Source organism: Heloderma suspectum, chromosome 13, assembly GCF_057233095.1.
Source record: "Heloderma suspectum isolate Gila_16-S chromosome 13, 16-S_ref, whole genome shotgun sequence".
NCBI classification, from domain to species: domain Eukaryota; kingdom Metazoa; phylum Chordata; class Lepidosauria; order Squamata; family Helodermatidae; genus Heloderma; species Heloderma suspectum.
Genome location: NC_139470.1, coordinates 24,840,208 through 24,861,838, shown reverse-complemented (window position 1 = coordinate 24,861,838; position 21,631 = coordinate 24,840,208). Strand labels below are relative to the sequence as shown.

The 21,631-nt window shown below is 47.5% G+C and overlaps 1 protein-coding gene across 3 annotated transcripts in view; it reads right to left on the bottom strand.

The window, feature by feature from the left end:
* Positions 1-911: 911 nt before the first annotated feature.
* Positions 912-21,631, bottom strand: part of HSPB8 (heat shock protein family B (small) member 8) — a 40,326-nt gene continuing 19,606 nt past the window's right edge. The window contains exons 3-4 of one of the 3 annotated variants that reach the window (XM_084820483.1): positions 16,078-16,141; positions 912-4,516 (exon numbers count right to left, since the gene is read on the bottom strand). In XM_084820483.1, the coding sequence (XP_084676609.1) occupies positions 4,357-4,516; positions 16,078-16,141 (224 nt within the window). In that variant the 3' untranslated portion in view covers positions 912-4,356. The remainder of the gene's footprint in view (positions 4,517-16,077; positions 16,142-21,631) is intronic. The other 2 variants (XM_084820482.1, XM_084820481.1) reach the window with 2 other exon arrangements.

The window sequence follows — 21,631 nt, the reverse complement described above, 5'->3', positions numbered from 1 at the left end:
TAAGGCTAGACATGTTAAAATAAGGGACAGAACGTTCTGAACCCCTGCCAAAAGCCGCCTGAAGCAAGTTAGGATGGGGGTGAAGCACCACAACGGCAGCAGGGGGGGCCCTTGAACACCAACGGAAAGCTCTGCAGGCATAGGAGTGGTGCTGGAGGTGTTCCTGCCCCATTGGTAGAGGCTGAAATAGGACGTTCCAGGGCAGCCTTGAATCTGCTTGATCCAAAGCCCCTTCGGATGCACCTGGATCCAGTCCCTTAACTTAAACCTGAAGCTTAAGATTGCTTTGTAGGTAAAACCATAAGAGCCGTGCTGAATCAGACCAAGGTCCATATTGTCCAGTATTGTGTTCACACAGTGGCTGAACAGCTGCCCATGGGAAACCCACAAGCAGGGCATGAGCGCAACAGCACCCATGTTCCCCAGCAACTGGTGTACTGCCTCTGGTACTGGAGGTAGCACGTAGCCCTCAAGACTAGTAGCCATTGATACCCTTCTTCTCCAGGCATTTGTCTAACCCTCTTTTAAAGCCATCCAAAGTGGCGGCCGTCACTACATCCTGTGGCAGTGAATTCCATAGTTTAACTATGTACTGTGTGAAGAAGTCCTTCCTTTTATCTGCCCTGAATCTCCCACCAATCACCTTCATGGGATGTCCCTAGGCTCTAGTATTATTGAGAGAGGGAAGAAAATGTCTCCCTATCCACATTCTCCATTATGTGCACAATTTTATACACCTCTATCATATCTCAATGTCTACTCACACGTTTTCCGTAACTGAGAAAAGAGCAAGTGCATAAATAGTGATAGGGAGGATTAACACCCTCTACCCTGAAATGAGGTCCCAATCTAAACCAGCCCCCGCCCCGCCCTACGGCAGCTGCTTTTTGCAGAAATTAAGGAGACCGTCTCGGCTTTCCATCTTGTCATCTATTTTGGCTCAAGAGGCAGACTTCTTTCGCTGCTTATAAGGTCAGGGCATTGCAAAGCTTATAAGATCAGGGCAGTGCAAAGATGCACTCAGCTAAAAACTTCAGCTTGGGTTTATTCTTCAAATAAAAGCACAAGTCTTGTTTGGCAGAAGAAAAGGAAACCAATCCAAACAGTCGTATATTTCACAGGTTTAAATATTGTCGGTCTAATGATGTCTTGTTGGTCTACACTATACTCCCCCCGCCCCCCCTCGAATAGCTATCCCTGCTTTTTCCATGAGATCTGTAGGAAGCAGGGTTGTCTTAAAAAAGACAGATGGGGTTGGGGGTGGGGAGGAGCTTCATAAAGGTTGGGAGTACAAACTATTTCTTCCTATTTTCGTAAATATCTCACATACACCAAACTATATTAATGACAGAGAAGACTTGTTGCTACATCCAATATACAGATAAACAATGCTGGCGCATGTATAAGACCTTTGATGAAACGGGGTGGGCCGTACAGCGTGTTAATTTGCAAGGGAGCATTTATAGGAGGAGAAGCAGTGGAGACGGTGCTGTTGCAGTCCCGAGTTTCTGTAAGACTAAGTGGGTTCGGCTTGTCCTGATGCCAGAACAGCGGTTCTGCGGGTATAGAGGCCGTCACAATGAAGAGAAGCCGGCTGGAAAGGAATAAAGAGAACCAAGAACTCCATCTCTCCCAGGACCAAGACGTTCTCAGCCGTCTTCAGCAGTTCTACAGCGATGCTCCAGAAATACTTGTAAACTTTGATGGACTCTTTCAACCCAGAAAGACAACTGTAGTGCAAAATCAGTAGTGGTTTGGGAAGCGGTTTGGTGAGCCACCGGCAGTCCATAACCCAAGAGTCTGAGAATAATGATCAGTTAGGGTTAAATGTTCGACGAGGGACGCGGGGAGAGGCAGGTTTTCTAGCACTGAGTGGGCTCGGAGAAACAACTTTTGCTGTCTGTCCCTCTGTAAGATCCTTTACCTTCTTGGATAACTCCTTCTATGTAAGGCGAGTTCAGCCTTTCCCAACCTGGTTCCCATCAGATGTGTTCAGTTCCAACTCCCAAAATCCCCAGTGGCTGGGAATTATGGGAGCTGCAGTACAACACATCTGGCAAACACTTGATTAGGGAAAGCTAGATGACATCCAATGAGAAGCATCAGGTATGCCAGGGCCCCGAGTCATCTTAGGGCACGCACGTGGGGCAGGAACTTTCAGGGAGGGGGCACGGCCTCCAATGGTCAACCAGGGCAGTGGAGGGAAGAGGAGAAGGTGCAGGCGAGGATCAAGTAAGCTGAGGCAGCAAGGTGACAAGTCATTTCAGTTACGTGGAGCCTAGAGCATGGACAGGGGCAAAGGCTGCATGACCTGAGCCACTTCCGAGTGCTGCTTCAGGGAAGGCTGGATGGCAAGTGAGCCTTTATATTTGAGCAGCACCAATGACTGCCTTAGCTCCGCCTCCTGAGCTGAAGAAGCAAGGGATTTAAAGGGGCAGTGTTCTAGCACAGGGCTGCGTCTTGGAGTGTCATTTGCCTCCCCAGCTGGGGACCTTGAGAGCACCTCGACAGCCTCAGAAAGTTGGTGGGTGGATGTGGCAGGCCTGGCCATCACCATGACGGCATCCCCATGCAGCTGTCATGAGGGGCCAACTGGGGGCCCCTTTAACCAATGCTCCGGTCTGAGTGTTGATGGGGAGGGTCAGGGGGAGCCACCATTTTAATTTCCCACAATGCCCCAATGTAGTGTCGCTGCAGGGCATTGTGGGAAATTTAAACTTCCCAGTAGCTGGCTTCTACTGCTTGGGTGGCCATGTATCCTCTTTTACAAAGGACAGTCCTCTACCTGAAAGGCTATCCTATCCAATTCCTGTTTGAAGATAAAGAACCATAAGACCTCTTGCCCGTCTATGGTTAGTACCTGGATAGCAGACTACTGTCTGCACACAGGTCACCTGGTCACTATCTTCCACATCGTCTTGACATGCACTCTTTCTATTTAAATCAGAATAATCACTTCTAGATTTGCATCTATACATATAAGAACATAAGAGCCCTGCTGGATCAGACAAAGGGTCCAACCAGTCCAGCATTCTGTTCACACAGTGACCAACCAGCCGCTCATGGGAAATCCACAAGCAGGACATGAGTGCAACAGCACCCTCCTGCCCATGTTCCCCAGCAACAGGTGTACATAGACATACTGCCTCTAATACTGGAGGTAGCATTAGCCATCAGGACTAGTAGCCATCAATAGCCTTCTCCACTAGAAATTTGACCAATCCCCTTTTAAAGCCATCCAAATTGGTGGCCATCACTACATCTTGTGGTAGCGAATTCCACAGTTTAACTATGCGCTGTGTGGAGAAGTCCTTCCTTTTATCTGTCCTGAGTCTCCCACCACTCAGCTTCATGGGATGACCCCACTGGGTTCTAGTGTTATAAGAGAGGGAGAAAAATGTCTCCCTATCCACTTTCTCCATGCCATGCATAATTTTGTATATGAATTAGCCTATGTAAATTTTATGCAAACTGGTTCTCTTTTTTGGCCTCTTTTTTGGCGATTCATAAATGGCCGCCCTATCTACACCTCTCAGGTAAGTCTGCAAGCCCCTGGTATAGGAGGGAGGGGCCACTAGAAGGCACTTGGCCCAGGGTCTCTTCAACTGTGAAGCTGACCCTGCATCTAGGCTCTTTGTGTGAAAGATCTAAATCACCAGTCTGGACTCAGAAGCTGACACCTTCTCCTCCTCCTCATCTTCCAGAAGTTCCTTCTCACAGTCTGGGCATTTCTACATGAGGCTTTTATCCTGCAGCTTTACCGAGGCTTTTGCTTCTGGATTCTTTGCAGGATTGGCTCCTTTACATGTGCTTTTTTCTGGGGTCATTCTCTTTTTGCCTTTCTATAGGTTTCATTATAAAACCACTAGATGGCACTGTGGTATAGCAGAATCACGCAATTACATGAGACTCTCATTCCGCCATTTCTAAATAATACGAGACTTTCCTCATTAGGAAAAAAAAACCCCGTGACAATGGTTATAAAGTATGGGAGAGGCCCTGGAGGATGACAACATTGTGTAAAGGACCCGCAAACTATCATGACTGAGCAATCACGAATGCACAGTAAAAGCTTCGTGTAGAAAGCTCAATGTCTCTGGTGAGACATAACAGGGCTTCTGAAGTGAATCCTTCTGGCTACTGATTCAAAAGTCTCAAAGATCAGGCAAAACACCCGCCTTCTCCCCTGACATGCAGGTCCAATCAGCACGCTGGGAAAAGAGCAGGACGTGTCGAGGATGAGCTTTTATAAGAAAATGTACAACATCAAATAGGCTTTTGGTGAATCCAATCATACGTGGAGGGAAAGCGGGGGACGAAGGCGGGGCGGGGGACAGATGGCAAGGAAGGCTTGCTTCAGGCACAGGTGGCTTCTTGGTTGTCCACAGGTATCTCGTTACCATAGCTACTGTCTCCGTACTGGTAGTAGGGAGGTATCTGCGGTGCCTCGATGATCAGCAGCCCCTCTGGTGACAAGGATGCAAAAACAGTGGTGGGATCCACTTCTCCAGGAAGCCTAAAGCGGGGGGGGGGGGGACGGGACAAAATGGGACATGTTGTGAATCTCGTGCAATGCAGTGGAAGGAAGGACCGGGGGGGGGGGGGAGGAAAATGGCTGCCTCCCCACCTTTCACTCAGTTGCTGTGATCCTGGCAGGACATATGTAGCTTGCCAGCCATTGATTCTTGGTCCCTTGCCCCCATTAGATTGCTCTGTTACTATATACGCAGCTCACGGGTTACCTGGGGAGCAGTGTTGTGCTGGCGTGCAGTCCCGATGGGGAGGCAGGGAGGGGACGGCTGAGCCGCGGCAGCGGTGCCAAGTGGGCGCCCATGCGGGAGGCAGGGAGCCAATCGGGGGGTGGGGGGTGGCATTAAGACCCAGCTCAGCGTGGGGCTGCAATTCAGGCCACACCCCAGGGAGGCAGAAAGGGGCTCCCTTCAACGGTCTGCGCCATGGGGTGTGACTCTGACTCCTGCCCCCCACAGTGAGGCACCTGGTAGGCAGGCCAGGTTGATAGGATCCATGCCCTATGCCCCCACCAACTCTATTCCAAGCTGAACCAATAAAGTTGTGGCCAATTATTTTACCCATCCAAGTCTAGGGGCATCTCTACACCAGCCTAAAATCCTGCATTTAAAACGGGGCTTTCTGCTTCCGTTTTAAATGCAGGATCACAACTCCCTTTCCCCCGTGCTTCCTTGCCCACTCCTTCTCCCTGTATCTGAGTCTTCCATTATCTTTCATTGATCTCACTCCTCTTCTTGCTGCTTTTACTCTTTTCACGGAGGAAACTGAGGCAGAACACAACGGGGTAATTTGACAGCTCATTATCTGCCATATATTTAAAAATGGAACAAAAGGCATTTAGTGCAGGAGACGCCTTGAACAATCACGGCGTCATGTAAAGAGCCCGCAAACGTCCGTGAAGGAGCCGTCTTAATCACAGGATAAAGGCTCCGTGTGAAGGAGCCCTATGTCTGAATTTGTTTCGCTACCTCCCTGTCCTGCCCTAAAGGGACTACCTACGTGCTGCCACACACAATTGGATTGTGCCTTTACTTACTTGGTAGTATTTTATACGAACCGCCCCTGGAAGCATGTGCGAGGGACAAACAAACGTCCATTGCAAACAAACCAGTTTCAAATGAAAAAGGCTGAATTTCAAGGGAACTCTGGGAATGGTCTGCACTTCATCTTGACCTCATTTATGGTCTTTGGAGGCACAGCTGCCATTTCAGGTTTCACTACCGGCAGTGAAGAAAACCCTCAGCATGGTTTAAAGGCCCGCTCTTGGATATAGCCAAGATTAAAATGGCCAAAACCAACCCCAGTATATTTTAAGAGCATTTCTCGAGGTTATTTTTAAAATCCTTCATAAAGTAACTATAGCCATATGCTGCTACAGCACTTTGTAAAGCCAAGGGATTGGAGACCGTGCACCCCTGGTACATAAAACCATTTCACAATGGTCACTCTAGACCTCTTCACACGTTACTTTTTTTGCATGTACGCCTAGCATGTTATGCGTGTACACCCCAAAAATGTCAACGGTGAATGCAGGAAAGAGAAGTGCCATTCCCATGTAGTTGATAGGGAGCTAGGATTTGCTGTGGCTTCTTTTCAAGTGTACATTTGGTAGCAAACCTGGGTGGCCACTTAATGTGTAGAACCAGTGAGCTGGCCAGAAATAAGACAAATATGAGAAAGGGTCACCTGCTGTGTGAAATTGAGTGAGGGCACCCCCCCCCCATCCCTCAATTGTGTCCCAATTTGGGTAACTTGGGTTGACAGGTGCCAACAAGCTGAGGGTCACCCGGTGGATTTTATAACTGAACAACGATTTGAACTCGGTTCCCGCACCTCCAAACCAAACACCCTTAGGGCGCAATCCTATGCATGTTTAGACAGAGAAAAGGCCTACAACACCCAGCATGCCTCAGCCAGCCATGCTGGCTGAGGCATGCTGGGAGTTGTAAGCCTTTTGTCTGTCTAAACATGCATAGGATCGCACCCTTAATGATAAAAACAAGGAAGGCTCTTTTGGAACATTAAAGCCTGAGAGAGCGATCCTATGTGTCTCTATTCAGAAGTAATCCCCATTGAATTCAGTGAGATTTACTCCCAGGTCAGGGTGTATACCAGGGGTAGGGAACTTCAGGCCTGGGGGCACAAATCTGGCCCTCGGATGTGCCCCAAATGGCCACACCCCTTTCCATTGGCCTCACATCTGTCTCCCAACCACCCATTCTTTGGTGGTTTCCTGGCTTTTATGCAGCTTTTCCCCATTCTAAGAGGTTGAAGTGCCTCTCGTAAGGCTTAGTTTTCGGCAGTAAGAACTTTAAGGGTGCAATCCTATGGAAGTTTAGACAGAAAAAAAGCCTACAACTCCCCAGCAAGCATAGCTGGCTGAGGCATGCTGGGAGTTGTAGGCTTTTTTTTTTTCTCTATCTAAACTTGTGTAGGATTGCACCCTAAACTACAATATGCTGCCTTTTGGGGGGGTATTTTCAGCCCCACCCCTTTGCCTTTGGTCCAACTGAGCACTAGAATGTGGCTTCTGAGAGCTTCTCTGAAACCAAATTCAGCCCTCGGACTGAAAAAGGTTCCCCACCCAGGCACATGGGACTGCAGCCTCAACCTCTTGGTTTTTAAAGGCCACGAAGACAACTTACATGGAAACTCCTCTGGAATCAGACCCTCTTACCTACGACTTCACGCTGATTCTGGTCTAATTATTAATTAATTAAGACGTGATAAGAAGTAATAATTAATTAATTAAGTAATAATTAATAATTAATAATTAATGATAATTAATAATTAAGTAATAATTAATAATTAATAATAATAATAATTATATTATATTATTATAATATTATTATTATAATATTATTATAATATAATAATAATAATAATAATTAATAATTAATAATTAAGTAATAATTAATTAAGACGTGATAAGAAGTTTGATGTTAAACTTCTTAACTAAGGAATGTGGGAAGGAGAGGGTTTAGGAGGGGTATTATGCATGCGTCTCTCTCTCTGTATCTCTCTCTCTGTCATGAAAAGTCCACTGACTCCACCTTGCATTGTAAAGCAGGCTTTGTGTTAAATCTGTGTAAATTCTTAGCAAGCAGGTTTGGCTGGCTGCCTTTCTGATCTTATGCAGCTTAAGCTGAGTACAAGTACATCAAAGTAAATATTTGCATTGGAGCAGGAAAAGCACATGTCCAAATAAGGCATTCTTGGGACACCCAAGAGACAGGCTGAAACTGGCCTCGTTCTCAGCAAGGTGGTAATCCCGTGTGTGCAGCTGTACCATGTCAGACCGCATGGAGATGATGCTAGTCCCTTTGAGGATGTAGCCACCCACTCCATCCCCCCCCTTGCCCCCCCCTTCTTGCTGCTGTGGTGGTTCCTATGCTTGTGCTGCTGTTCCACTTACTATGAAGAAAATTCAGAGTTCTGCTTGGCTGCAGCAGATTAGGAGAAGGGAATATACAAAGGACCCAGTGGTGTAGCGTGTTTAGGGTGGCCACCTAAATGTTTAGGGTACATCACTCCCCCCCACCCAAAAAGAGGAATAGCATCAGCAAAAAAAGAAGACAAAAGAGGATACAGATTTGCAGAACATTTCCATGTGCTAATTGATAGAGAGCGGTGCTGAGCATGTTCAGAAGCCATGGGATACTGATGAACTGGGGAAATGGAAAACTGGGCAGCGGTGTGCGTGCGTGCGTGCGTGTAGGAAAAGGAACCCTGTTTCTTGCAAACTCCGATACGAACTGACCTGATGTGTTCCTAATGCTCCTAGTGCAGGTCGGGAGTTAGTTATCTATGGGCTTTCACACTTCCCAAGGGTTTCCAATGCAGTTCTCAGCTCCAACGCCATATCACAAAATATGTGTAAAACGTATGTATTTGGAGATGCAAGAAACTGCGTATTTAAATGCAAACTTTTATGCAGAGTTTTAACAACTGCAGAGTCATATGGAAACATTTCAGGAGTGGTGAAAGGATAAACAAAGGAAAGGATGCACAATACAATTTTTCTCCTCCTCCTCCCAAGGCTGTAACTTGATAGCTCCAGAGGGCTGTCAGCCCCCAAACCAGAGCGTCCAGTGCCAGCCCAAGATATTTTGCTACCTGAAGTGTGGCCCGACTGGTGCCCCCAAATTACTAGGGCTGATTTTTTAAAGTCTTGCTAGACCATTCAAACACTGATTCCTGCCTTCCTCTCTGTGCCGGCTCCACATTTTGAGGGCCCTCACATTCTTGCCCTTGGAGGTCCTTGCCCTTGAGGGCAAGACTCCCTCAACGGATCCCCTCCCTCAGTGAGTCTCCCTCCTCACCACCGTGGTCCCCAGCTGCTCTCGCTCCTCCTCCTCTTCCTCCTCCTTGCTCCCACTTGCTTGCTCGGCAGGCAGAGAGCCAGGGGGCAAGCAGGCCGTGGCATCTCCTGCTCCACTTTTTCATCAGCACCGTTGTCTGGGCCAGAGGTGGAGAAGCCGCTGCAGGGCCGAAGAGGAGGAGCAGGTCCAGGAGGATCATGTCAGTGGGCCCCTGCTGGGTGTGGGCCCTCAGCAGGTGCCCGACTAGGCCTTCCCTTGGCACTGGCCCTGCTTCATTTATTTCCCACCTCCCTCAGGGTGCTGCCTGAAGCAAGGTGCTTCACCTAGCACAGCCCCGTGGCAGGGGCTGGCCCTGTACGCACGGTAGAGCTATATGGTGGTGGTGGAGGGGAATCAACACAGTGATGGCGTCTGGGAAAGAGACATGTCCTTTTTTTCCCCCTCCTGAAATATCCCCGCATAGTTCAGGGGAGGCGAAGTTTTTAACCTCATGGCAAGCATCCCCTCTTCTCCTAGTTACCCGCCCCAGGATACTTACTATAAGCTGTCCGGGGCTTGAGCACAACATCTTATTCTCTCCCTTTAACTTCCATTTTCCTTTTCTTGTTTAAACTGACACATGAACATTCCTTGTCTTAGTTGCTCTCAACCACAGATTCACACAGTCTGCTGCTTTCTGGTTTCTTTAGGGGAGTGGTGGGGAACCTGCCAGGACCTCCACCATCAGGGGTAATCTGTTGGAGGGCACATGCTGGTGGTAGGTGGAGCCAGAGCCAGAGCAAATAGTGGGAAGGGCCCCCTTCTCTCTCTCTCTCCCTCTCTCTGCCACCTGCTTCTCTCTCTCTCTCTCTCTCTCTGCCATACCTTCTCTCTTTCTGTCTCTCTCTGCCACCCCTTCTCTCTCTCTTTCTGCCTCTCTGCCATCCCTTCTCTCTCTCTCTCTCTCTCTCTCTCTCTCTTTCTGATACCACCTTCTTTTTCTCTCTCTCTCTGACACCCCTTCTCTCTCTCTCTCTATCTTTCTGATACCACCTCCTTTTTCTCTCTCTCTCTGACACCCCTTCTCTCTCTCTCTCTCTCTCTGACACCACTCCTCTCTCCCCCTCTTCCCAGCAGGCTGCCTGGAAATAGACAGATTGCTCTTGCCACAGGTTTGAACTGATTGCTTGCAGAGAGACGGCTTTTGAAATTGTGCCAAAACCCTCATGCACCGCAGATTGTCCACCTCTCCTTTACAGCCTCCCCCCGCCCCCATCTATCAGCATTGCTGTAAGCTCACAAGTTCTTGCCAGGCAGCTTCTGAAGTTTAACAACATTCTTGTTCTTTTAATTTAACAAATCTATACAGTTCTGCAAACGTACAGAATTCCCCAAGCACGTAGAAACCACTCCCTTATTTTTGGGTGGCCCTCTTGAGCTTCCAAACTGATTGGCACTCCCCCACCCAACTTCACTGTTACCATGAACATATGCTGTCCCCCTTTCCTCTTGCAGCGAAGGTTATCACTTGGAATCTACAGAACTGGGGAATTTGCAACAGTGAGGCATTGGAGACAGGATAGATTAGATGCAGGGATGGGCAACCGACGGCTCCCCAGATGTTGACTACAAGACCCATCATCCATGACCTGTTGGCTGGGGCTGATGGGAATTGGAATCTCACATCACCTGGAAGGCTACTGGCTTCTCATCCCTGGGCTGGAATTCAGGGCTGACTCTATGCCATAGAAACCACATGGGCCTGTCTGGGACAGCCGAACTCCCCATCTGCCTGTGACACTTTTGGAACTTGTGTCAGAGCTGGATCCCTCCTTGCACAAGCAAGTTCCAGCCTGAAAAAGAAAAAGCCTCCCCTGTCCTTTGAGCCTTGCAATCCCCTGGATTAAAAAAGAAGGGGGCAGAGAAAGTTCTGGAGCATGAGTCTGTTGCTTAAAAGTAAACAATGAGGGCTTGGGAGCAGGATGACGCATGGAATCTGAAATAGATTTTTAAATGCATGCAGATGACTCATTTTCTCTAGGGGTAAATCCAGGACTGAGCACACAGACAGCACCTCTACCCCACCTGCTTTCTCCCGCAAGGAAAACCACACACAATGCTGGGCAAGGTGCAAGTCCTTCAAACTAACCCTCAGTCTATAAAGGCCAGGGTGGAAAATGTAAGATCTGTGCAGCCACCCTGATGACAACTGCAAACAAGTGGATGCTTACGGCAGGGAGCTGATCCCTTTCTCCATTTTTCACTGGGCGTATCTGCCCCACATACAGACTAGGTTCACAATTGCTCCTTCTAACCACAGCGGGTGTCCTCAAGCTGGTGCCCTCCAGATGTTTTGATTGAACTACAACTCCCAACTTTTCTGGCCACTGTCCACACTAGCTACATTCAGGGCCTTCTCTGCTGTGGCACCTGTTGTGGAATGCCCTCCCCTTGGAGGCCCGATTGGAGCAGACACTGGTTTCATTTCGGCGCCAAGTAAAAACATGGCTTTTTACCAACGCCTTTGAAGGCTAAATGCATTCCCGAAAGTAGCACATTGTTTTAACTGTTTCATTGTTTCAGATTTTAATTGGCATTAGCTTGTTTAATATGTTTTAGCTGTTTAAATTATTTATTGTTTTATACTGTTTAAATTGATTTTATCTGTATGCCGCCCTGAGATCTTAATGAATCAGGGCAGGATCTAAATGTTTTAAATACAATAAGCCAGTATGGTGTAGTGGTGAGAGTGTTGGACTGGGAGCTGGGAGATCTGGGTTCTAGTCTCCACTCGACCATGGAAGCTCACTGGGTGACTTTGGGCCCATCACAGTCTCTCAGCCCGACCTACCTAACAGGGTTCATAGAATCACAGAATAGTAGGGTTGGAAGGGGCCCACAAGGCCATCGAGTCCAACCCCCTGCTCAATGCAGGAATCCAAGTCAGAGCATCCCCGACAGATGGCTGCCCAGCCTCATCTTGAATGCCTCCAGTGTGGGAGAGCCCACCACCTCCCCAGGTTCCATTGTCGTATTGCTCTAACAGTCAGGAAGTTTTTCCTGCTGTTCAGCCGGACTCTGGCTTCCTGTAACTTGAGCCCATTATTCCATGTCCTTGTTGTTGTTGTGAGGAAAAAATGGAGGAAGAGGATAATGTAAGCTGCCTTGGGTTCCTCGATAGAGGAAAAAAGGCGGGATGTGAATGCAATAATAAATAATAATAAAATAAATAAATAGCTAGGGCTGATGGGAGTTGAGGTCCAAACAGTGGAGGCTGGTGGCTCTGACATCAGTGGGGCAGTGAATCGACTCCGGGTTTCAGTCAGAACTCTAAGGGAGGTATCCGAGGTGTGACTGGTGCTGACTGAAGCCTGGAGCGGATGAACCGCCCCACTGACACCAGAGCCACCGGCCTCCACTGAATTCAAAGCATCTGGAGGCTGAGGAAGGCTGCCTGAGCGATGTGACAGAACGAACAGGGGTTTCCCTAAATGCGAAGGATGTCCTCATTCCGTTGCTTGCATAGGGCTGCTTAAAAGGCCCAGTGACCTGCAGCAGCATCACAAGATAGCAACGGCCGTCCCTGTGCTCCTGGCTGGAGGAGAAGGTCAACATGGTTTCAATCTGACTGGCACCGTGAGCCCCGTGCCGTCTCAGGAGCCGGGCGGGCAGGGGTCAACAAGCGAGCAAAACAGGGCTGCTTCTGTAATGGATCCTGCCAGAAGGGAATGCTCGGTATCTGGGTCATCCACACAGGAGAATGCCGCTCAAAGCAGGGGTCCCATTTCCGCGAAACCAGCCCTGGCGGGCTTCGGAAAGTGACGATTCTTTAAGTTCCTAATAGGTGCCTCCGATCAGACTAGCCTTTGGAGAAGCCAGCCTGAAGGCAACTATACACCCACACCCACCCACAAATCCATTCCTGAGTTTGGGCACACTCTAGTGTGACAAAGAAAGTGAAGCAATGGCGGAGCTGTGCAGAGGTAGGTAGGGGTGGAGCCATGAAGGTAAGGCTGGCTCTCATCCTGGGAAGCATGGGAACACAGGAAGCTGCCTTGTACAGAGTTAGGCCCTTGCTCCATCCAGCAAAGTATTGTCCACATTGACTGGGAGCAACGGCTTTCCAGGGTTTCGGGCAGGATTCTTTCCTAGCCCTACCTGGAGACACCAGGGATTGAACCCGGGACCTTCTGTATGCAAAACATGTGCTCTACTACTGAGCTATGGCCCCTCCAGAGGAGTTCTGTGTGATAAACTGACTGCATCCAATAAATAGTTCAGCAGGGGCAAAACATGCCCCTTGCCCCAAACACTGCACTCAACAGGGGCAGGTTTATCCTTCTCCCTACTGGTGTACTGAAGTCACCCCTATATTCTCTTCCGTACAAGTGAGAGGCTACCATTTATATCTGCAGGGCAGGAATGTGGAATCAGTGCCCACCCAGTTGTTGATGGACTACAGTTCCCATCATGGCTGGGGCTGATGGGAGTTGGAGGCCAACAATGTTTGGAGGGCCATGGGTCCCCCCCCCCCCGTTCTAGGGTAACTTGAGTGCTATACTTGTAATGTACAGAATGCACAGAGATGTGTTGAGTGCTCCCCTGATCCCTGCAATATACACCCCTTCACCTGTCATAAGGGTGGGAATGTAGGTAATGCATTATACTTAACTAGTAAATACAACCATCATTCCTCACTTGTGGATTGTCAGAGCTTAAAAGGGGGAGGTCCCTAGAATGCGTGGCACGTCTCTGTTTCAGGTGTATATTCTTGGCTGCCAGTCTCCCTTTCCAGCTTCTGATTCAATATGTGAAGAGGGACCAAAAGGCTCCATTCGACCTCTGCTTGGGCCTCCTTTCATCTGAAGTCCAGGCAAACTATTCTAAGGCTGATCACGTCCCAGGTTTTGAATGAGAAAGCTAAAACATGCCCCTTTTCAGACTTTCCAAGTAATCAGGATGTGTTGGACTGAGGGAAGTTGGGGAAATCTGCAACGATTCAAAAGAGTTCAGATTTCTACAAATCCACCCTGTGGATTCCACAGCAGACCGGCTTTTTCCAAGTCATGCAGAATCCACGGACTTGTGGAAAGGTTTTTTTTTTACGTTCGGAGGGGATTTGCGCAAATCCACACTTGTGTTTATGTGCATTAGCACAAGTGCGCATTAGCGCTAATGTGAATTACAGCTAGTGTGCACTTGCACTAATGTGGAACGAAAATTCTCGTACATCCCTAAAAAAAAAATCTGATTCCGTCAATGAGCAGACAATGGAACGAAATATGCCTGATAATCTGTGAAACACAGACAAAACGGATTTAACAAAACCTGTACATCCCTAGTACACAAATTTCATCTTTCTCTGTCTTTGGTGGAAGCAGCGTTACAATTATGATTCCCTTCCCCAATCAGTGAGTGACTGAGACTCAAACCTCTGTATATTTCATAATCATTCCCTATCATAGCGAACCTAGGTGGCTGAGTGCCGATCAGTTCACAAGTAAAATGCGGCCGTGCAAAAACAAGGTGTTTTTCTACATATTCAGGGGGACTCCCTAGGTATGCAGAAGTATAGAAGATTGTAAATGAAAAGAAAAAGAATTAGGAAAGAACGAAAGTGTCTGACAATAAACGTGTGAGTCTCTGTGAGGCACAGAATGGTATGAATGCCGATGAGGAGTGGGCTGGGTGAATTGGGGGAGGAAACTGGAGTGGGGCAGGAACAGTGAATTGGCTGCTGAGGCCCTTAAAAATGTATAGTTAATAACTGTGAGGGGGGCAGGGGAGATAAGGTTGGGTGGCTACATGCTGAGGTTTAAAAAAGTCTCCTTTTCTGCACTATGCAGGGATGTGTGGGGAGGCAGGATAGGGGGAAATGAAACGTTTCCCCTTTCCCATGTTTTAGAACATGGGTGGGCAACCTCTGACCCATAGGCCTATCCACACCGCAGAGGTTTGGGCTCCCTCCGTGGGCCGCACCCACTTCCCTCTCCAAGCCCCTCCCCTGTTCCAAGCCTGACTTCTTGGCCTCAGTGCTGCCAGGGACTTTGGAAGGAGGCGGGGAGAGGAATCCCCTTGTTATCTGGGATGCTACTAGCCCATAAATAAAATTCAGCTGGCCAAACTGCGCTCACACGCATCCTAAACGAGGTCATCCCCATTTCTGGCTGCAGGCCAAGCAAATCTGACTCAAGGGTAATTGCGTATTTTTGCTTTGTTTGTCATTGTCCATATGTTTCTTTTGTATACATGATGTTCCCTACTTTACAGACAGATGCATGTGTCAAGGGGTTAATCACAGAGATACACACCGTGATCAGTGGAGCATTTAGATAATTTGAGACTCTGGATTTCATGGTCTTATGCCCCCCCGCTCCGGCCACCCCCCCTTTTAGATGGGAATGTGTATTACTTCACTTACTGCAACAATGAAGATCTGGAGGTTGTTCTGCATGTCTTCTTCAATGTAGTTTTTATCAAGGGGCTAGAGAAACTTTGATTTATCCTATTACACAACAGGATAAATCCTGGATGATCCTTAGGCCCGGTTCACATGTAACGACAACCCATGGAATGGGTTGAGTGACTATGGGTTGTTGTTGAATCATCGGTTATTATTGAATTGTGGGTTGTCGTTACGTGCAAACCCTGGACTGTGGTTTAACTATGGATTGTTAACTTCGAACAATCCAGGAAGAGAACCCATGGTTTGTTGTTGGGTTGTGAACTCTGGGTTGTTTGGGGTTAACAACCCATAGTTAAACCATAGCACAGGGTTCGCATGTAACGACAACCCATGATTCAACCTATAATGACAACTCATACTCAACCCATACTTTGGGTTGTCATTACATGCAAACCAGGTCTTAGAGTCCTTGCTGATTCTTTTACTTGAGGGTTCTAACATTTCAATTGCAGAGCACGTTGCTAAATTTTTAAATGTAGCCCTCTGGATTAGATCCTGTACGATTATTTCATGATTCTGCTTTGAGACATTCTATATTTTTCAAAACTTATTTTATATTTGTATATTTTTATTCTGCTTGTTTGTGGTTGGTAGACCGTAAATTAAAAAACTACTATTACACTACACTCACTTTAAAATGTGGTAAGCCAGCCCTGCTGCGTTTTGGGGGGCCCTCCTACTCAATCTGATGAGTTCTAAAGTCTGGCCCTGATGGCACAACTTGTCAAGATACCTGCAGGAGATCTTTAGAAGAATGCTATGAAGGCTTTTAATACTTACTGGATTTTCTTGGTGAAGTTCTTAGACACAATCCCTCCTTCCACCTGTTGTTCTTCATGTTTACCTGCCAGGAAAGGGGGGGGGGGACAAATTTAAGAGAAACACATTTCCAACAAGCCCCCTCCCCGCATTCTACTTGTATTTAGAATTTTATACTTTTATATAGCTATCATGCCGGAGTTCTAGAGCACTCTCTTCTCAACCTTGGGTCTGCAGATGTTTTTGGAGGGCAGAGGGCTAAATCCTGGCTTACAATAGCTATTCAGGTCAAGGAATGAAGCTCACTGGGTGCCTTTGGGCTAGTCATTGGCCTAGTCCTCACTGAGGCAGTCAACCTGTGCATGGGCTATGTTGCTTAAGATTGCAGATGGGGCTCACATGATGGCATGCTTCCCCAACCAAAAACAAAGAAACAGAAATACCTTCACATAGAAATCAAGCCTGTCAGGGGGATGTGGTGCTAGCTTTTCCCTTCACATGCTACTTTTCTACAAGCAGGGCATCTTTTTTTCACGAGGGAACATTCCAGCATGTGTGGTCTGAAGTGTACAGCCTGGACACAGGTTGACCACCTCAGCGAGAAGAACTAGGCCATTTGTTGTTGCAAGCAAAACATGGGAGATAATCTTCAGAGAGCCGCGTGGTATAGTGGCAAGAGTGTTGGGCTAGGATCTGGGAGATCCGGGTTCTAGTCCCCACTTGGCCATGGAAGCTCAGTGGGTGACTTTGGGCCAGTCACAGACTCTCAGCCCAATCCACCCCACAGGGTTGTTGTTGTGAGGATAAAATGGAGAGGAGGAGGATCTTGTAAGCCGCCTTGGGTTCCTTGCAAGAGGAAAAAAGGCGGGGTATAAATGCAATAAATAAATAAATAAATAAATTCAGTCCCTGCCCTGAAGGAAGACAGGATAATAAATCGTTGTATCCCGATAACCGGGGATGTTATTGATACGCTCATTCAGCTGCTCACGTTTATTTTCGGCCTGGCCCGTTTGTTTATCTGGATAGTTTACTTTTATCCATTCGCCGCCTCAAAATGCCAAAAAATCTTGTGAGGCGGGATTGTAAACCCTTTTAAGAAATAAATGCATCAAATCAATAACGCTGAAAACCTCCCACGTTCGCTTTGTGTTTTGTTTTGGACCATGCTGCAGTGACACAACAGCCCTCGCCAAAACCACGAAGCAGATTGTATCTTCATGTTCAAGAGGTTCTTGTTCAGCAGACCGAGTTCCTAAGAACAGCTGCTGTCTGATCGAGCATGATAAACACCCAGAAAATCCGTATGGAATGGCATTCTCTGGCAAGAGCGGGCCCACAGCCTCCCCACATGATAGACTGGCAGGCTCTGTTTTATGCCCTGCCAGCGTCTGGGCGTGCCAGCTATGATGAGCAAGAGGCTCAGCAAGAGAGGAGATGTCGCAGACAGGGCTTTGGAGAAACAGCTGAGAGAAAAGAAATTAGAGCCCTTGAAATTCTCCACCCTATTTGTGGGCAGAGGAATGGGGAGGGGGCATTTCACTGAATTTCTCCAGGCGGTGTCTTTGTCTTTGCATCCACCCCTTTGCCTTCGGATCAGCCCACCACTGGAGTGTGGTCCTCTAGAGAGTCTCTGCAATGCCATTCCGTAGGGATTTTCTGGCTGTAGGATTGCCTCAAATCGCCTCCTTAATAGGACTGCCATTTCTCACTGACAAAAAAATTGGCTGAGGCTGCGGATGTGGAGGGCATCAGGTTCTACAGCCCACCTGGACAGGCTCTGGAGTGGTGAGAAACAAAAAGGCACTCTGCACATGCTTGGAGCCACTTTGCCCTTAGGCTTCTTCTTAAAGGAAGTTTCTTTAATGGCTTCTTTTTAAGAAAGGGGAAAGGAATGCTTAGGCAGAACTGTGAACAGTTCTGGTTACTGTGTACAGTTCTGGTCACCACACCTAAAAAAAGATATCGTGGAGCTGGAAAAAGTGCAGAAAAGGGCAACTAAAATGATCAAGGGGCTGGAGCGTCTCCCCTATGAGAGAAAGTTAAAACAGCTGGGATTGTTTAGCTTGGATAAAAGGAGGGTCAGGGGAGACATGATAGAGGTGTACAAAAGTATGCATGGTGTGGAGAATATGGATAGGGAGACATTTTTCTCCCTCTCTCATAATGCTAGCACCCGGGGTCATCCTATGAAGCTGATTGGTGGGAGTTTCAGGACAGACAAAAGGAAGGACTTTTTCACACAGCACAGAGCTAAACTATGGAATTCGCTACCACAGGATGTAGTGATGGCCACCAATTTGGATGGCTTTAAAAGGGGGTTGGACACATTCCTGGAGGAAAAGGCTACCAATGGCTACTAGTCCTGCTGGCTATGTGCTACCTTCAGAACCAGGGGCAGTGAGCCTATGTACACCAGTTGCTGGGGAACATGAGTGGGAGGGTGCTGTTGCGCTCATGCCCTGCTTGTGGGTTCCGGGTCGACAGCTGGTTGGCCGCTGTGTGAACAGAATGCTGGACTAGATGGACCCTTGGCCTGATCCAGCAGGGCTCTCCTGACGTTCTTACGTTCTCAAAGAGGCCCTCAGTCCTTGGCAGCTCATGTGGTCCTCTCCACATTATCCTCACAACAGCCCTGTGAGGGAGGTTAGGCTGAGAGTGACTGACCCAAAATCACCCAGTGAGCTTCATTGCCTGATGGAGACTAGGACCTGGTTCTCCCGAGCGCCCGTCCATCACCCTAACCAAAATCCAAATCAAGTTTATTAGGCAACCAATGACAGCTTATGGCCAAAAGAAAAAGAAATTGTCCAATGTTCTAATCTCTACACCACACTGTTTTTGAACTTTCCGCGCCCCCCGCCGGTACTCTTTTATCTCTCTGGCCCAACCCTCTTTGGGTTTTTAAAAATGTTGTCAGGTCCATCAAAGTTATAAAGTATCGTTTGCAGAGCAGCAGTGTCGCTCAATCATCTCATTCCCAAGCCGGGGGTGGGGGAGGAATGGGCAGATCAAAGAGCCAAAAGGCGTGTTTTAAAGAACCCCAGATAAGAATCTGAGAACTAGGAACCAACTTTAGCCTCATAAGAAAGGGGGAGGGAAACAGGGCAGCTCTGCAACCTGTTTTGAGATCTCTGATGACGTGGTGCCTGGAAGCTAATTTTAAAAACAAAACACAAGAAGAGGATCGGCCCATTTTACAGATGGGGGAATCAGAGCACAGAAACAGCCCTGGACCAAACCAGATGATACAATAAAGCATGCATTTGTTTAATGTGTCATGTTTTTATTTTAAAAAAACAGCAGTGTATGGGAGATGAGGACCAAAGCATGCTTTTTCCCTGTCCTGCAGTTCTGGGATGCTTCCAGAGAAAGAACACATAGAGCGGCTCCAATAGAAAGGTATTGTGCAGCTATTCTATCTTTTCTTCTTTCACAGATTTTCTTCTGGTAAGAAAAGAAGATAGGAGAAGCGGTCGGAAATGGATTTTGTTAAATCCGTTCCGTCTCTGTTTCACGGATTGTTAGGTGTCTTTCATTCTGTCATCTGCTCATTGTCAGAATTGGATTTTTCAAACCAGAATTTCATTCTACTTGCACTAATTCGCATTAGCCCAAATGCACATGTGTGCTAATTAGCATTAGTTAATACGCATTAGTGCTAATGTGCATTAGCATTAGTTAATACGCATTAGTGCTAATGTGCATTAGTGCTAATGTGCATTGACGATTGCAGGTCAGTGCTTTTGCATAACTGCGTCTTAGCGCTAATGCACATTAGTGCTAATGCGAATTAGCACAACCCCGCCCCCAAGGGAAAAACGGTCCACAAGTCTGCGGAAGCCACGTGACTCAGAAACAGCCAGTCCGCTGCGGAATCTGCCAACTGGATTCATAGAAAACCAAACTCATTTGAATTTGTTGTGGATTTCTCCGACATCCCTAGATTGTACAATAAAAGTCATCTGGAAGCACCCCTAGAGAAAATCAATTTCCTCCCAAATATACTGTTTCCCCCAGGAGGGAAGCTGCCACTGGTATCACTAGCGGGTCCCTCCTGGGGTTATCAGCAGCTTGGAGAGGGATCATGTTGCAGTGAGGGGGAAGGTTAAACTCCCTGCTTCCCACACACTGTGGCTCTAACCCTGATCAACCCATACCTTCAATGGCTTGTTATTTTTAAAGGAAAAACTAGACACATTGATTGCATGTGCATATTTAATGTCTCAACTCGTTTGGCCCCGAGAGATCGTGCAGGAAAGGGCGCAACCACTTGGCCTCCCGTGCTGTCCCCCGCCCCTTGTGGCCTGATTGCAAATCTGGAATCCTGCTTGATTTAGCAGATGGGGGGTTTGTGGGATGAGATTGGAACAGCAAAGAACCACAGCCTCCTTCACTTGCCTGGGACATTTAAAGGGACAGGCAGGATCTCCAGGTTAGAATCTGACCACCCTATGCAGATTCAACTCTGCACCTAGAGGACCATGCTCAGCTGGCCCCCAAATGTCCCCCCGAGAAAGGGACAGGAAGCCCTATTAGGGCTGCTGCATTTTTTAGTGGTCAAAGGCCCTGGGGATGCAGTCACAGGAGAATTTCACCCATTGATTCCTGCTTGCCATGGGAAAACGTCATCTGTTCACTTCTGTCTATTTTGCAACTCTTTAAGGCAGAGATTATCTGTACTTACAAAAAAGGTGACAGTCCTAATTAAACGCAGCGCATGTGCGTTTAAAGATCCCTGTTTTTCAGCGGTGAAATACACAGAAGTGGGACCTGATCCTTCCCTGGCCACCACTTCTCTAAAGTTCACTGTTTCTCTGTACCTACCAGGTATAACACTCAAGAAGAAAGTAAGAGGCTCTCAAACTTTATCCTTTCTAGGTGTTTGTCTCTTTACACCTAACCATTCAGCGGGAGGGTTGTTTCTTTTTAGCAATCCGTACTGAATGTGGACAGTGTAAATTCCTGCGCATCCACTCATCTGTCTCTTGAAGAATTTCTCTTTTGGGGTTAAAACAAATTTAGCTTGGCACCAATAGGTTAGGCGAGCTGGTGTCCTCCAGATGTTTTGGACTACAGCTTCCATGATGTCCAGCCACTGGCCATACTTATTGGACTACAATAAGAGTTGTAGTCCAAGACATTTGGAGGATGCCAGGTTCCCTACCCGATATGAGATAAACTCATAGGCAAACTTCACTAAGGTCAGGCTAATTTTTCTGTGACTCCCTTTGCCTTGCATCCTTCCCCAGCCTAGTGCCTTCCAGATGGCTTGGACTACAACTCCCGTAAGCCCCAGCAGCAGGCTGGGAAAGGCTGATTCAGAGCTATCATTTATGAAGGGGAGAGTATTGATCATCACCTTGAGTGCCAGACCTATTCTGTTTCTAGCCGGCTCATTGGTTCTATAGTCTGAGCGAGGATTGATGGTTATAAACAACCTAACAAGCCCGATGTACTTTTGCTTCAAAAGAAAACCCTCTTAAAACACACTGCTTTTTTTTTCTTGATTGAGCTGTTAGTCGATTAAATAATATTTAGTTGATCAATCCCCTGTCTCTAACCTGTTCCATCT